This window comes from Hippopotamus amphibius, chromosome 8 (assembly GCF_030028045.1).
Source record: "Hippopotamus amphibius kiboko isolate mHipAmp2 chromosome 8, mHipAmp2.hap2, whole genome shotgun sequence".
Taxonomy (NCBI): domain Eukaryota; kingdom Metazoa; phylum Chordata; class Mammalia; order Artiodactyla; family Hippopotamidae; genus Hippopotamus; species Hippopotamus amphibius.
Window position 1 is genome coordinate 8,415,294 of NC_080193.1, and position 17,116 is coordinate 8,432,409.

General features: G+C 53.2%; 1 protein-coding gene across 1 annotated transcript in view; it reads right to left on the minus strand.

Moving 5' to 3' along the window:
* The window catches only part of SGSM1 (small G protein signaling modulator 1), an 84,135-nt gene extending 67,714 nt beyond the window's left edge, over positions 1-16,421 (minus strand). Inside the window, exons 1-2 of the mRNA XM_057746884.1 lie at positions 16,375-16,421; positions 16,221-16,264 (exon numbers count right to left, since the gene is read on the minus strand). Of these exons, the coding sequence (XP_057602867.1) occupies positions 16,221-16,264; positions 16,375-16,393 (63 nt within the window). The 5' untranslated portion in view covers positions 16,394-16,421. The remainder of the gene's footprint in view (positions 1-16,220; positions 16,265-16,374) is intronic.
* Positions 16,422-17,116: the final 695 nt, after the last annotated feature.

The following is a 17,116-nucleotide window of genomic DNA, read 5'->3' on the forward strand; positions in this document are numbered from 1 at the left end:
CCCAGGAATCACACCCCATTTAGGCAGCACAGAGGCAGTGACCGTGGTTGGTGCCACTCTGGAGCCACACAGACCTGCATTCCCATCCCAGCTCGGCCACTCATGTCCTGTGTGAGCTTGGTCAAGTCACACCCCTGCTGGCACCTCAGTTTTCTCAAATGTAAAGTGGAACCTATCACCCCACAGGGCTGTGCTGAGAATCAGACGTGATGTGACTGGTGAAAGGACAGGCTGGGCTAACACACAGTAGGAGCTTTATGATGCTAAAGCTTACGCTCACTTTCTGGGGGGACTTGCTATGTTCCGGGGACTGTTTGTAAGCACAACCTTAATGAGGTCATTTCCCAAGTTGTTCCCATTTTATAGACAGGGAAACTGACACACACAAAAAGATTAGCTAACCTGACCCAGGTCATGCAGACATGGCAGGACTCAGACCCAGGGCCTCTGTTCTAATAAACACTGTCTCTCACTGCAGAAGCTGGAAGCCACGGTGAACCAAATGCTTCTGTTATTCTCCTTTTGTCTTGTCATTCCGCTTTTGCTATTAAAGAGAATGTTACTAAGTGCCAGGTGATCTGTATGAAATGTCTGATTTAATCCTCAAGGCAGAGTTATCCCCATTTTAAAGATTGATAAAGTGAGGCACAGAGAGTTTATACAACTTGCCTAAAGGTCACACAGCCAGGACTTCAACCCAGGTCTGTCTGCTGGCCTGACCTGGAGCCCTGCCTCCAGCCCTGCCCAGTCCTGCGTCGGCCCCTCTGAAATCCCAAGGGGCTGAGTACCCTGTGAGGAGGGACTCCTCAGTGTCTCCCAACTCGGAGATGGGAGGCCCTGACCTACGCGTCCAAAAACCTGGGTCACCTGGAGGTGAGTCTGCCAACGACATCCTACTGTGGGGACCCTTCAGAGGCAGAGGGGCCTCAGAGGTCACAGCGGTCAGGAAGCTGTGATCCCTCTGCAGCTCCATCCCGAGGAGTCCTCCCACATCGGCTTGCATTCCTCCAACGACGAGGAGTCACTCCGTCTGAAAACAGCTCATCAGCTCTAAGGACAGGACGTCAGGAGGCACTTGAGAGGGACTAGAAGGTGCAGTCACTGACCTGGGGTCCAATCCTCGGCCACTCATGGCCCACGTGATGCTGGACGAGCTCCCCCATCGGTAAAATGGGGTGGATGTCTTAGCACCCCTACCTCACAGGGGTAACGGGAGGCTTGCGTGAGACTGTGGAGACAGCGCCTGGCACACAGTAGGGATTCTACAAACCACAGCAAGTCTTGAGAGGACAGGGACGGTCAGGTTCACTGCCTGGCCCACGGTGGATCTTCTTGAGGATTAGTTAGTGAGGTCGACGGCCGATCGCTAAGGGGCCCTGTCAGCTCTATCCGCCAACCCCAACTTCCTCTGGCCGTGGCCCGGCCCCACCCCTCCACGGCAGGCCTCGCCCCACCCCACCTCCAGCCCCACCCTGCAGCCATTCAGAAATAGGCCCTCCCCGCCCCATCCCTCCCTCCCTCCACCTGCAAATATTTAAACAGCATAAAAGGAGGATTAATCTCAGGTGGGAGGCAGGGAGATCCGGACCAATCTGCAAGGCCGGAAGCGGGGCTCCTGGGGGACCCCCGGCAGGCCCTGTCCCTCTCCTCCTTATACCTGCCGCTGGCCCACACCCAGGCACCTGCGTGTTGCCCACCTGGAACCCTGCCAGGTTCCAAATCAACTTGCTCCTCCTCCCTGCCTCTCCACACTGTGCTGTGTTCATCCCCTCTCATCCCTGGGCAGGGATCACATGGCCTGGTATGCAGGGCTGTCATAAGGATTAAGGAACATACACAGGCAGGGGGCCTCAAATGAGACCCAGGACACAGTAGGCACGGAATAAAGGGAGGCACTTTAGTGACGTGAGTAAGAACATGAGCTTGGGAGCCACCAAGCCTGGGTCACGCTCCAGCTCTTCTGTTACCTGGGGAACCTCAGGCCTCAGTTTCCCCATCTGTGAAATGGGGATGATGTTCGCACCACCTCACAGGGCTGCTATATGAGGATTCCACAGACAAAACAGGCAAGGCATCCAGAACCCTGTCTAAAACAGAGCCTCGCGCGCGGCACCGCAGAACTTGCCACGGCCGATCGTCATTCAGGGTCCATTTCTCCCAAGTAAAGCCTGAGCCCCTAGGACAGTCCTAGACAACAGTTCAGTATATACGTGGTGATCACTCTGATTATATTACTAACACCAATACCAGCATCCAATGCTTATGGAGCTGGGTTCCAGGCAGTGTCCTAAGCCCCTCTGACACCTGATCTCATCTGCTGTGTGTAAGGCTGGGGTCAGCAAACGTCTTCTGTAATGAGTCAGACAATAAGCATTCCAGGCTTTAGGATAGGAGTGCCATATCAAATACAAGGGGCTCGGTAAAATCTAAATTTCAGATCAATAAGAAATATATATATATATTTAGTGTGAGTATGTCCCAAATAGTGAATGGTGCGTACTTTTACTAAAACATTACTGTTTCCCTGAAATTCACATTTAATTGGACATTCTGAATTTTCAGTTGCTAAATCTGGCAAATCTCTTTTTTACGCCACCTATAGTCTAAATCACAGAATCTCTTTTGTTTTTACAACTCTTTGTAACGTAAACAGCACTCTTAGCTCAAGAGCAGCGCACAAACAGGCTACATTTGGGCCCTGGGGACCCCTGGTTTAAAGCACCCAGCACAGTGCCTGGGGCACGCAGTAGGCCTAAATAAACCAGCAGAGCTGCCACCTGCTTCGCGGAGGCCTGCGAGCATCCGCCCCCCAGCTGGGGTCTCAGGCGGTAGGTGCCTGGCGGTGCAGGCAAGTGACGCTCAGGCAGCCTCAGCTTCTGAGATGGAGGCCCCCAGGCAGCCTGACTCTTACGTCTGCAAGAAACTCACAGTGGAGAGGACCATTAAATTAGGATGCCTGGAGGGCCTTCGAGGTGGTTTTAAAAATAACTCTTAGCACGTGGGGAAAGTGGGGAGAAAAGGAGGGTGATTCAGAAGCTCCCTCAACAATGAACAGGGTGAGGGGCGTGAGCGGTGGATGGGCCGGACCACTCGGCAGGTACCCTGGATGCTGAGAACAAGATGCAGACGCCTTAGGAGGCCAGTATTTCCAGCCCTACCTCGAACCACTGACCCTTGGACGGAGGTCCCCGAAGGCAACACGATGGGCTCACCGCCACGCCTTTGCCCACGTGGTACCTTCTGTCCGATGCCCCTCCATGTATGCCCCCGCTGGCTAACTGCAACTCGGGCTTCAGCCCAGGTGGGCCCTCCTCCCTGGGAGCCAATTCTTGGACTCTCCACACCCCAAGCAGGGATACATGTCTCTTCCATGTTCTGCTAACACCTGCCTCCCAGCATGTATCACATGAACCAGAACAGCTGCTCATCTCAACGTTCATAGAGCACCTTCTGTGTGTCTGGCATCAGGTGGCAAGCAGACAGAGCCCCGTCCCCATGCAGGCCACAGGCCGGCGAGGTGGAAAGACATCAATGAAGTCACACCAATGGGTACATAATGATGAGGTGAGACCAATACTCTGCACCGAAAGAACTTGGTTCTATGAGAACGAATAACAAGGAAACTGGGTGGGTGGGGAGGTCAGGGAAGCCTTCCTGGAGGAGGTGATGCTCAAGGTCGGAAGTAAAAATAGAAATGAACTCTCTGGGCTTCGGGTGCGCCAACTCTAAAGCACAATGAAGAAACTTCCTCCTGCTACTGCCCCCACAGAGGCGCTCAAAGGAAGGAACAGATGTACGGACAGTATGGCAGGGAAAAGCACTACATGGAAATAGCTGGCGGCTCTGTATTTTTTAGTTTGTCATGGGCGAGGCACGCAGGAGGTGAGGGTTGGGAGGGGCTGGAACAGGGCTAATGGGCGGGGGAGGGGGAGGGGACAGGAATAGTTTGGGACGCTCCAAAGCACGGACACAGACGTGGGGGCTGGAAGGGACCGCCCTGCAAGCTGTGACTGTTTCCATGGTGTGGCCCCACCTTCTCTTCCTGCCAAATCCTGTCCCTTCCCAGTCACACGTGCACTCCTTCTGTGTGAGCCACGGGACTCCCACCACCTGACCTTCGCTTCCACAGTCCCCTGCACCTAACACCCCCACTGACTCCAAACTCCATCTCCAGCTCTGGGAAAAGCACCCAACACTCCAAAACCAGGTAACATGACCTTCTCCTCACTCCCTCCTGAGACCCACCCTCAAGGTGACGTGATGCCCCCCCCACCACCACTTTTCCCAGCTCCTAGAGTAACACCCACGGTACAGCCATGAGCACTGGACTCTGGAATCAAACTTCCAGAATTCAGACCCCAGCTCACACCCGCATGATCTCAGGCACGCCGTGTCCCTTCTCTGAGCCTCAGCATTCCCATCAGTAAAAGGGTTGCTATTCATATTAGTGCCCTGTTACTATCTGTGTTAGACATTAGTATTGCCTCACAGGCATAAGATGATACCTTTCGTGGCAATATTTCTCGGATCTGTCTCTGAAGGCAAAAGAAAGAAAAGCAAAAATAAACAAATGGGACCTAATTAAACTTAAAAGCTTTTGCGCAGCAAGGAAAATCACTGACAAAACAAAAAGACAGCCCATGGGATAGGAGAAAATATTTGCAAATGATATGACCGATAAAGGGTTAATATCCAAAATATATATAAACAGCTCAGACAACTCAATATAAAGCATTAAACACAACAGCAGCCACACAGTAGGTGCTTTATGCATTTGTTTTATGTAAGAACAACCAGTATTTATTTATAAAGTACTCACTGTGTGCCTGGCACTGTGTTTATGGGGTTTATCTCATCCAGTCCTCACCGTAATTTGGAGAAACGGGTACAAGTACCCTCCCCATTTTACCGACAAAGAAACTGAGTCTTGATGAGATTAAACGACGTCCCAAGAGCACAAGGTTTTCAAAGGGCAGGGCAGGAATTCAAACTCATGACTGCCTGCTCTGAACCGAGCCTGGCACACAGTACCTTCATTCACTCATTCAACAGACACCTACGGATGTTTCCCACAAGCTTGGTGGGCACTTTACATGCGTGAGCCCAAAGATTCACGATAATATAGGTGTCACTGCTATTACTCTCATTTTTCCAATGAAGCAGTGGACCTGGGAAGGACAAAGATCAACTGGCCTATGAAGAGGCTGGGATCGAATCCAGGTCTCCTGCTCCAGAGTCCCAGGTCATGGTGGGGACCCCACCAGCCAGGTGGCCAATGTGCTGGCCCCCTCAGTCCAGTGCAGCCCAATGTCACAGTCATAGCCAGGGTCCAGTGGCACCTGCCAGCTCCACCGCTGCCCCAGCCCTCACCTTTCATCACCCACCTCTCCCAGCTCAGCTGGTGCCTTACAGCTCCCTCTCTCTGCTACACATCCATTTGTGAAGGAGAATGGTAGCCACAAAAAGAAATGTCCAAGCCGAAATGCTTATTACTAAATGAAATAAGCCAATCTGAAAAGGCAACATACTGTATAACGCCACCTGTATGACATTTTGGAAAAAGCAAAACTATGGAGACAGTAAAAAGACTGGTGGTTGCCAGGGGCTGGGGAGAGAGAGGGATGAATAGGTAGAGCGCAGAGTATTTTAGGGCAGTGGAACCATTCTGTGTGATACTATAATGGCGGACACATGTCCTTATTGACCCCTAATTTAACTATGAACCTGGGTGATAATGTGTCAGTGTAGGTTCATCCACTGTAACAAACGTCCCACTCTGGTGGCGGGATCCGTGGTGAGGAAGGCTGTGCATGTGCGGGGGTGGGAGCATAAGGAAAATCTCTGTACTTTTCATTTAATTTTTATTGTGAACCTAAACTGCTCTAAAAAATAAGGTCTATTAAAAAAAAAAGTCTTTACCTCATTCTGCCACTCATGGAGGATGTCAGCAGGGGTCCCAGCTTTTGGGCAACCAGGCTGAGTCTCCTGGCTGAGGGGCTCCTCCACGCCCTCAGCCTGTGTGGCCAGCAGGGGTCTGGCACTAGGACCTCAGCAACCACTGGGAATGGATCAGCGCTTCCTTTTCCGGACTCTTTCTTACCTGCAGTTCCAGGACGGCTGTGCCCCACCCTCCCGCCCACATCCTTCCGTCCTGCCTGCCACATCCAGGCAGGTAAGGAAGGCAAAGCCACGGGTTGTCCTTCTGCAGACCCGTCCGAGTGACGGGAGTGAGTGGAGAAATACTAATGAAGAGGTGGCACGCGGCTCTTCAGAGGGTTAGAAAAACCCTCCCTCCATTCCTCACTCCTAACCACCCGCGGCTGTGGGGCTTGCAGGAGAAGCACATGCCTCTCCCGGGCTGCTGCCAACCCGGCCCCAGTTAATAGTTTACTGACATGCTATAAACAGGCACCGGGCATTGTTTCCGAAGAGTAGGAGGACCGGCCAGCCAGCGGGGGCCTGGAAGGAAGGGTGTTCGGGGGCTAAGACGGGGGTTCCCACCAATGGGCCTGTCATCGCTGCCCTGCACGAGTGCCCCAGACACCCCTTGACAAGGAGTCGTCCCCAGTGCCTGATTCTAAGAGCATTCACCCAGAGACATCTTGGCCAAAAGGTCCCTCTGGCTAATACTCCCACACAGAGTCACGGATGGAGACAGAGGAGCCTTGAAGACACTCCCCTGGCTGCCTCCCCATCCCCAGGGGAAAAGGGCCTGCGTGTTTCACATTCTCAGCCCACACCCTGGACACCTGCCAGCTTTCTCCAGGGTGCTCTGCCCACGGTGTGTGGCAGCTCCCCTGGCAACATGCCCCGTTTCCACAGTCCCACGGGCCTCACGGATGAGGAAGGCACCCACGGACTCCAGAGGGTGCCGAGATTCTCTGGAAGGCTGCCTAAACTTTGGGGGTCTGGGCGGCTGCAGGAAAGTAAGAAACTGAATTCCCAGATGGCTCACACGCAGGGTGGACCAGAAAATGGACTAACCACCTCCAGCCAACCTTAGGAGGAAAAGCAGTGAGATCCCATGTCTAAGGGTTGGGTTAGCATCCTGGTTCTTACTGGCTCTATGACCTTGGGCAAGTCACTTCATTTCCTCTGTGCTTCAGTTTACTCATCTGTAAAATGGGAAAATAAACAGGACCTACCCCTCTGAGGTACAGGTAGGTCCTATTTATTGAGGATTTTTTTTTAAGATTAAATATGTTAACAGATATAAAACACTTAGCACAACATCTAGAACATGAAAGAACTTTCTGGACATGCTCCACCTCTGTATTGTCCAATATGGAATCACTAGCCACATGGTGCTACTGAGCACTTGAAACATGCTTAGTGTGGTTGAGGAACAGTACTTTAAATTTAACTTTACTTGATGTAAATGTAAATAGGCACACGTGACTAGCAGCTCACACTGGACAGTGCAGGTCTGGAATACAGTAGGTGCCCAATAAATGCTCATGATGATTATTATTAGGGATTGTTATTACTATCAGAAGACTCACTGGGTTAGAAATTAGGAGACACCATTTCATTTCTGAGCACGTGGAGGTCGGGAAACTGTACCATATTCATCTTTGTATCCCAGCATCTCACAGGGTAGTTGTTTTCGTTTTGTTTTGTTTTGTTTGTTTTGTTTTTTACTCCTTGAAAGGTTTATTTAAACCATATTAAAGGACACCCACTGTATCGGGGTATTTGGATTGTGGATCCTTTACAGGTCCTAAGGATAATGGACGATACCCTCTCCATACAACAAGTACAAAGTGTTTGCACAATTTCAGGGTTTTGCACACCCCAGAGTAGAAGTCTCTGATCTGGCAGACACCTGCACACAGTAGGGCCCCAGGCAGCGCTTGGGATCACAGCCAGGCATGGAGCATCAGCGTGGCCACTTCCACTGCTGGGGGCTGCGCTCCAAACGCAGCGCCCCCAGGCTGCCGAGGTGGACGGCTGTGGTTTGTTGGCCTGGTTTCCATCTCCCTGTCTGGTCATTTCACCTTGACTCTCCTCTGGGTCCCCTCCTTTACTCTCACAGGGTTGACCAATCAGAGCAATCTGTCCCACAGCCACTGGTACAAAAGGAACACATGACCCAGGCTGGTCCAATGAGATCTAATCCTAAGACTTCTGCTAGAACCATGGGGAAGGGGAAGCTCTGTTTCCGTTGATGCCAAGCTGGCAGATTGTGCCCTGAGAGCAGCTGGGCAACACTCTACATCCCCACAGAGCAAGACAGAGCATAAAGCTTACACAGAGAAAAGCAGCACAGAGAGACGAAGAGAGACAGTCCTGATGACATCACTGGAACCCCTGGATACAGCCGTACCTAAAGCTGGATCACTCCAAGCTTCCCAAACCCTTGAACCAATAGATCCATTTCTTAGCCTCTCTTTCCCTTTCTGCTTTATATTTTATATATTTATTTATTGTTTTAACTAGTTTTGTTAGCAAGTTATCATCCAACTTAAAATGGATGGGGCTGGCTAAAATACCTGTGTGATCTTACTTAGTCTGGTTTCTTAACCTCTCTGAGCTTCAATCTCCTCATCGGTAAAGAGGAACTGCTATTTGTACCTACTCTATAAGAAGTATATATATATAATCCTTGCTTTGTGGATTAAATGAGACAGAGTAAAGCACTTAGAGTACTGTTTAATAAATGGTAGTGGTAAAGATGTCTTTATGAAAAACAAAAAAGAACAAAAAAAGAAGAAAAGATAGCTGCTCTAATTCTAACTTTCTATTTCAACGTAAGTCACTACACAACAATAATCAGAGGAGAATCCATTCAATGCCCCAAGTATCACCAAGTCCCTTGATCTCGTGGGGCTTCAGTTATCTGATTTTTGTACGGGGTCTACTGCAAAAGGACCTGATACTGTCCTTCACAAACACCCAGAATCTGAGTTCCTTCCAGATCTTGTGAAGAAAAAGCACAAAAACCTGTTCACCTCCTATCTTCTCGTACCACTAAAAGAAAGAAAAATACGCCCCCTCCCATGGGAGCTCAGCCTTCCTAGCCGCCTCGCCCAGGGGGTCACAGCAGCTAAGCGGCAGGGCCAGCTGGCTCATGAGGGTTTCTGACCTCCTGAGGCTGAGGAATTGCCTCCACGGGAGGCCGACGAGCAGTTGGACGCAGAGGGGAGCTACAGCCGCCCACCCCAGGATGGCCACGTGGTCAGTCAAGACTCAGCCTGCTGGACTCCAGCTCAAGGGCTCAGTCCCTCCGGATCTCCCTCCCAGTCCACAGCAGCACTCCTGTGGCCCCGGCACCCCCAGCCCCGGGCTTACCCAAGGAGACCAGCATCCCACACGGAGGACATCTGCAACAGGACCAGAAAGGGCAGCGAAATGTCCTTCTGCAAACGAGTTCTAGCTCACTCTTAACTGCGTGAGCCAAGCACTGTGCCTGGTCCTGCCACAAACACCACTGAACCCCTGCATGACAGCACAACACAGCAGTAGATGATGCCCTGACCATCTGATCCAGGAGGGAACTCAAGCCACAGAGCTTCCCTCAGCTCCTAAACGGCAGGGCTGCGACCTGAACTCAGGGCTGTCTGGTTCCAAAGCTTGGCCTTATCCCCAACTCCACACCCTCAGCGTAGCTCATAACCACATTGGTTTTGGCTCCAGAGTCATACAGAGCAGGGTTCTGGAGCCAGACCCCCAAGCTGACAGTCTCCGTGACCTCAGGCGAGTTAGTAGCCATCTCTGGGCGTCAATAGCCTTCTCTAGTAGAAAGTATGTTTTATCCAGTTGATGTGGCGCTGAGATACTTAAATGAAGTCACTCATATAAAATGCTCAGTAAATGCTGTTTAAAAAAAAACTTTACCCCATTTGAATGGCTTTAGTCGAGCCCTTGTTTTCCTTGAGTGAAGGCTCCCCAAAAGTCTTATCAGCTGCTGAGTTTAATAAATCTTAAATACAGACGTGGCAAATTCAGAGTAGAAAAAACACGGGAGAGACTTGGCTCTCGGAAAGTGATGCCGGCCAAATTAGATGGCTCCAGGTTCTTAGAATCCCTGAGCTGTCCGACCTTGTCCACTTAGAAAGCAGAAGGAGACAGGGAGAAGAGACCCCACTAGGAGGCCACAATCGTTAGGGGCAGCTTTGGGACAAGTACTTGGGTGTCCTCACCTCCCATCCTGGGGTCTGCAGCCAACAACTGTGGGCCCAGGTGGATGGAAACGCCCTTTCCCATCCGCAGATCAGCAGCAAAAGCTATCACCCTCTGCCAGAGCCCCTCAGGAGATGACTGCAGAGGGGACCCAGCCAGACTGCACAGAAGACATATCTGAACAGGAAAGCCAGGGGTCCCTCCTGCCACCCCCGTCAAGTGGAACCCAAGCCCACCACTATCAAAAGCTCCCGGAAGCTGCATTGACAGAGATATGCAAAAAGCATGAAACCGGGCCATGTGCGGATATAGCTGCATTATTCATGAGAATTTCTGCTGTCTCAAGCCTGAAAACACGACACACACGAACTGGTTTGAGTCAACCCTGCCAGCATCAGAGAGCCCCAAAATATCCCACCCAGTATTCCTGCCTTCGCTCATTAGATCGGCGAGTGTTTTTGGAACCTACACCAGGCCCAGCAGGAGTGTGGGGCTGTGATTTCCCACCCAAGAATGGAAAGCTCGGAAAGAACAAGACAGGAGTGTCCTCTCTTACCCAATGACTTTGTATCCTCATTTGATCCCCACCACGGATGGCCCGCCCTGCAGCCATAACACAGGTGAATTCACGGTCCCCTCGTGCTTAAAATCCCGCATGGCTCCCATCTCACTCAAGAGTGAAAGCCAAAGTTTCCGAGGGCCGCAGGCCCTGCCCAATCAGCCTCCCTCCCGTTCCTTCTCTGACTTCATCTCCTCCTCCTTCATTCTTTTTCCCTTGTTCCAGCCTCACTGGCCTCCTTGCTATTCACTGTTCCCCACTCAAGGCCTTTGCGTATGCTGTTCCCTCTGTCAGCCACACCCTTCCCGCAGATGTCTGCCAGGGAGGACTCTGCTCAGTGTCACCCCATCAGAGAGGCCATCCCTGAGCACCCCCACTGGAGCACCCTTCCCATCACTCTCCACCACCTTTCCGGATTTATTTTCCGCACAGCTCCTGTCACTTCTAACACATGTTCATTGTGTATCTACCTGTTCCCCAACTAGACTATATGCTTCATGAAAGCACGTGAGCAGGGATGTTGCTTTGTTCACTTCTCAACCTGCAGTTCCTACAACAGCGCCTGGCACATGGTAGATGCTCAATAGATATTTGTGGAAAGAAGAGAGGAAATTTTCTTCTAAGAACTGGCAGATAGGGTCCATCCTGGCCCCTGCTATCGGCAGAAACTTCCTGAAGTACAACTCTAAGCATGACCGTCCCCTATTCATAAATCTTCTTCAGCTCCACACCCTCTCTCCCCTGCCCCATCTATCTAATGGAGCAAAGGCAGCAGCCTGGCACCCGCAGCTGTGCACAAGCTGGGACCAATGGACCTTTCCTGACTCATCTTCCCCTACCCACATCTGAACCCAAGCCTGCTGCCAGGGACTCTGCTGGAGCTTATAAGTCCCTACCTCTGCCCTCTGTGAAGCAGGGGAATTCAGCAGAACGAGGGCTGTCGTGAAGAGTGAAGGAGGCGGCATTCGGGGAGCACCCAGCACAGCAGTGCTATCCTGAGCTAGATACTTCCTTCTGATGGGGGCTGTCCTGCGCTTTGCAGGAAGTTGAGCAGTATCGCTGGTCTCTTCCACTAGATGCCAGTAGCACCCCCAGCTATGACAAGCAAAAATGTCTCCAGACGTTGCCAGATGTCCCCCTGGGGTACAGCTGACAGATTTAGCAATATATACTTATCCTAAAAAAATTATTCATTGTTTATCTGAAATTCAAATTTAACTATGTGACCTTTATGTTATCTGGCAATCCTACCTGGGAGGCAAAATTGTCCTCCCTCCTTCACTAAGAGCCACTGAATTAGAGTGACGACACCACGGGGTCCTAGTACTAACATCAGCTGTTTCCCTCTCGATTTCCTCCAGCCTTCTCAGCACATCCCATCCGGCTCCCCTATCACGATCGCCACTCAGGCGCTGGGAGGCTCAGCTCCCCAAACAAGCCCAGCTCCGCCGCTGGGATGATGGCTCCCCAGGACAGCCCTGGCACCAGCTCCAGTGTGCAGAGCTAAACGCAGCTTCCTCCCCAGCACCCACCTCATCCCCCTGCCTCTTTCCCGGGGTCTCTCCTCCGGCCCCACAAGCCTTCTCCCCTCCAATTAAGAGGCCTCCCAGACCCAGCCCAGAGGCAGGAAAACAAGGCAGTTAGTCACTTTGCTTCCGTTATCAACTCGAGTCACGTGGCTGGCTCCTTTAATGGCAGTCGTCATGGCAATGGGAAGCCAGTCCCTGCTGCTCTGGGAACCAAAACAAAATTAAGGGGTGGAGGCGGGGAGGGAAGAGGAGGGGAGGGCTAAGCGAGCCAGGAAGGAGCCAGGATAGAATCCCTTGGATTTAACTGGAGGAAATTATGCTGAGGCCAGCCTGTCCCCAGCTTTCCCTGGGTGGCGGTGGGGAGATAGGAAAAAAAAAAAGGATTCCTGCCCTAGACTAACAAGGTGGGTGTTTTCACATGGTTTATCCTGACAGGTGAGTAATTTTCACCCGCATTATGAATAAACTGAAACCCAGACACATGTGAAGGTAAAGACACATGCTTGTCCAAGTTGTACAATCGACAAGCGATCAGTTACAGCTCCATTCTCTTCTTTCCATATCCCTCTTGTCTCCCCCACTCCTCTCCTCTTTCTCTTAGGATAGGACCACATGCTCTGCCCCCTCTGCACGCGGCACCATGCTCCTTTCTCTCTGCACTCCAGCCACTTCTGAGTCCTCCCATCCCTCGTTTGTGGCGCTCCCTCCAGCCACAAAGTCTTTGCGTGTGCAAGTTCCCTCTGCCAGGAGTGATTTTCCTCTGTCTCTTGCTACCTCATACCTTCACCTAAAAAGCCTACTTATCCTTCGCACATCTTATTAACCACCACTTCCTCCACGAAGCCCTCCTGAGCCACCTGCACGCAGTTACATCTCCCTGTTAAGTGTTCTTGTGATGCCAAGTACTTCTCCTTCAGACCTCGGTGCATGGCCTGCAATTTTCCTTTTAATTACATGTGGATGTCTGTCACGGTCTGTCCGCTGTACTGGAATGTCAGCCCCTAGAGGGCAGGGCTGATCTCGTTCACTGTGGGATCCACAGAGCCCAGCCAAGTCAGCCCTAGACAGAGCTTCCAGCCCCACAGGCTCTGCTAGTCTTTGTGGCTTCAGTGGCTCAAAGACTGCAGACCTGCCTGGCTTATCTACAGAGACTGACTGTTAACCCACCCCTTCCAGAAAGAAGGATGGGAGGTGCCTTTGGGAGAGGTTGCTACGGGCAGGGATGTGGTTCTGAACTCAGAGGGTGGAGAGAAGGAAGACCTGACTCGATTCCCAGTTTTCTAAGCAAAGAGCTCCCCTTCACCATTCCACTGGAGATGCTCTCCAAAGAGGCAGGCAGAGGAAAGAAAGGAGAGAGGAGGTCAGCTTTGGGATGGGGGCATGGATTTGTCACCATGCCCTTGGGGGGCACCCATGCTGAAGAGCGGGCTCACAGCAGAAGACTGCTCCGCTCTACTGGTTCTGTGCCCTTGAAACATCATGTACTCTCTCTGGGCCAGTTTTCTCATCTGTACAACAGAAATTACACTACCCACACATGCTGAGATTGCGGAGCTGTGTAGATGTGGATGGGCATGTTGTGATTTAGGGGTAAGAGCCTGGCTCTGATGCTGGACAGGCCTGGGAGATAAGTCCCTTCTGGGCCATGTGCTCTTGAGGAGGAATTCACTCCTCCTCTCTGAGCCTCAGCTTCCTTGTCTGAAAATGGGGACAGCCTCACTCAATTCATAAAATTACTGTGCACACAAGAGATGGCACAGAGTAGCCCCCAATAAGTGGAAGCACTGATTACTAACATGATGTGCCCCCCCAAAATGCAAAATTTAGAAACAGCCATCAACTTGTGACTATAAATCCTGCCTTCTGATTGCAGATCGGGGTCAATGGGCACGCGAGGTCCTTTGCCACAACTTGCAAGGTTCTGCCTCTGCACCCCCCCGCCCAGGCATCAAGCAGGATGCCAAGAGGTGCCTCTGACCAGGAGATGGCCTCGGCCTCGAGCCAGGCAGAAAGCTCATCCCAACTCAGCTGCTCCCAGGAGAGAGAATGCAGCCCCAGACGGCTGGGCACCAAGGGGGACAGTCCCCCACAGCCTGGCCAATAACCCAAACTAGACTGGCACGGATGGGACCTCCAAGGACACTGGACCAATGCTTCCTCCTCCAGATATGGAAACTGAGACCCTTAGAGGGGAAGGAACTCTTCCAGGGCAGAGCTGGGTTCAGGGCCCCAGCTGGAGGTCTACCCAGAGCCGGGGAAGCCCTCCCTCCAAGATGTTCACGAGCTCTTCTGCCTGTAGGTCCCCTCCCTACCCCCGTCCTTCGTTGAACCAGCCAAGCATTTCCTTAAAAACACAGCCATTCCAGGTGAAAACATCTGGGGAGCACATACTACATTAGGTTTAATTAAACGATGAACAAAAAAATTGCAGGTTTTTAACCTGAAGGCTTTTCTGATTTGTTTCTCCCCTGAAACAATCAGAATATGCAGGTCTTAATGGAAAGAGGGTCTAGACAAAAGCTTTCTTCAGGTCCCCACAGGGGTCTCTACAAGGCATGAGTTGAAAAGCTCTGGGCTTTTCAGAGGGATTGCATGTAGCCTGTATGTCTCCTTATTCAGGAAGGCTAGGATGTGCAACCAGCCTAGAGCTGATTCTTTTAGCAACAATGGGACACGCCACACACAGAGACAGACACACAGACACACGCCCACGCTCCCCGAGGGGGGAAAGGCAGCAACAGGTCCCAGCCTCCAGGCTGCCCTTGGTGGCTCTCTGCCACCGTGCGGACAGGGGCTTCTTGACGGTCGGCACTGTTACCACGTACTGACACCCTCAACACACACAGAGGCACGGGAATCGGGCCAGCCCCCAAGGTCTGCGGCCATTCCTGGCCTAGGGCTGAGCACTCAGGATGCAGATGGGAGGTAGACTTGGCAGCGATGGGGTCTCAGGTGGAGGGATGCAGGGTGACAAGAGGAGGGTGATACACACACACACACACACACACACACACAGTCACAGCCTCACTCATTCAGAGATTCCTGCGGCACACAGACACACACCATCATCACAAAAACAGATAAACACACAGACACATGGATGCATGTATACATAGAAATACACTTAGATACCTCCAGGCAGATGCACAGATGTTCTCAGATACATGTACTCACAGCTACATATCCTCACACACACAGGCGTGTGCATGTGTGTATACACACACACAAACACACGCAGTCCAGGTACCTAAATGTTTCCCCAGGCGCCCATCACTCTAGATTCTCCCGCTCGGCAAGAAGTCATGAACTATGAAGCCAAAGGCTAGACCGGGCTCCCGCCTAACCCCAGGGAGGGTGAAGGGGCAGAGGGGCAGCAGAACCATGACTAATTCTCACCCTCCTGTGAGGGTGGGGTGGGAGTGGGGGCGTCAGGGGACCCTGCAGGCACACGTGCCCACATATGGAGTAACCCACTGACCTGGGACTCTCAGGGAGGGGGTCCCCTGGCTCCCGCGGGGAGGGGGGGGGGCTCCAAGGACTGCGAATGTAGAGGAGGGGTAGGTGGGAGGCTTTATATTCCCGAAGTGAATTTCTCCCCTTTCCGGAAGCCTGGTGCTCCCGCGGCAGCCCCATCCAGCCCTCCCCACCCCCAACATGCCCTGTCAGCCCCCCACCCCCCCGCAGGTGCTTTCCTCACCTTGGAGAGGCCCACCAACCTGCTCTTTCACAAGAGGGGGTCCTACCCAGACACATCCAGGTGTGCCCCCCGCCTGGAGGACCCCCCCACAGCAGTCGCCCCGGTGCACGCCATAAAAACACCTAGAGCCCCCCCCCATACTCCCAGCCCTAAACTTGCCCGTTTCTAGCCCTGTGGGGTCAGCACCCACCCAGGGCAGCCCCACAGCCCAGGGGGCCACTCCTCCTCCGGAGCCGCTTTCACGCGGTGGCCGCGGGGGCCCCCTGCCCTGGGGGTCGTGCCACCCACCTCCCCGCCCCCGCCCGGCGCTCACCTCCTTCTTGACGGTGCGCAGCAACCTCTGCCGGGTCTCCGCCTCTGTGGGGTGACACGGGGGGCGCTCGGTCAGCCGAGGGCTGGGCGCCGGGGTGAGGGGTGAGGGGCCGCCCTCCCGCCGCCCCCGCGCCCCGCGCCCCGCGCGCCCTTACCCGCCGGCCCCGAAGCCATGGCTGCGCGCGCTGCGATCCGAGTCCGGGCGGCGGCGGCGGCGGCTCCCGGGCACTCGGCTCAGCTGCTGCAGCCGCGGTGGGGCGGGGCGGGGCGAGCGCCGAGTGACGGTCCAGGCGCCCGACGTCAGGCCCCGCCCTCCCGGGAGCCACGCCGGGCCGCCCAGGTCCTCGCAGAGGCACCTCCCCGTCCGACGCGCGCGCGCGCACACACACACACACTCACACACACACACGCACTCACACACACACACACACGCACGCACTCACACACACGCACACACACTCTCACACACACACACGCACTCACACACACACACACACACACACACACTCACACACACACACACACGCCCCCGCGCATCCCGCGCATCCCGCGCCTGGGCCTCCCTCCCGAAGGACCCCAACCCTCCGTGCCCACCCCGCTTCTATGGGGCCGGGAAGGACAGCATCATGCATTCAAGGTCTGCTGTGTGCCAGGCTCGGAAGTGGCGGGAGACGATGGGGCTACTTACCAACATGCTCCTAGCCTCAGTTTTCTCAACTTTAAAATGGGCATAGGATGGGACTTCCCTGGTGGCGCGGTGGTTAAAAATCCGCCTGCCAGTGCAAAGGACCACGGTTTCTTTGGGGAAGATCCCACATGCCATGGAGCCCGTGAGCCACAGCTTTTGAGCCCATGGGCTGCAACTACTGAAGCTGCCTCCCTAGAGCCCCTTGCTCC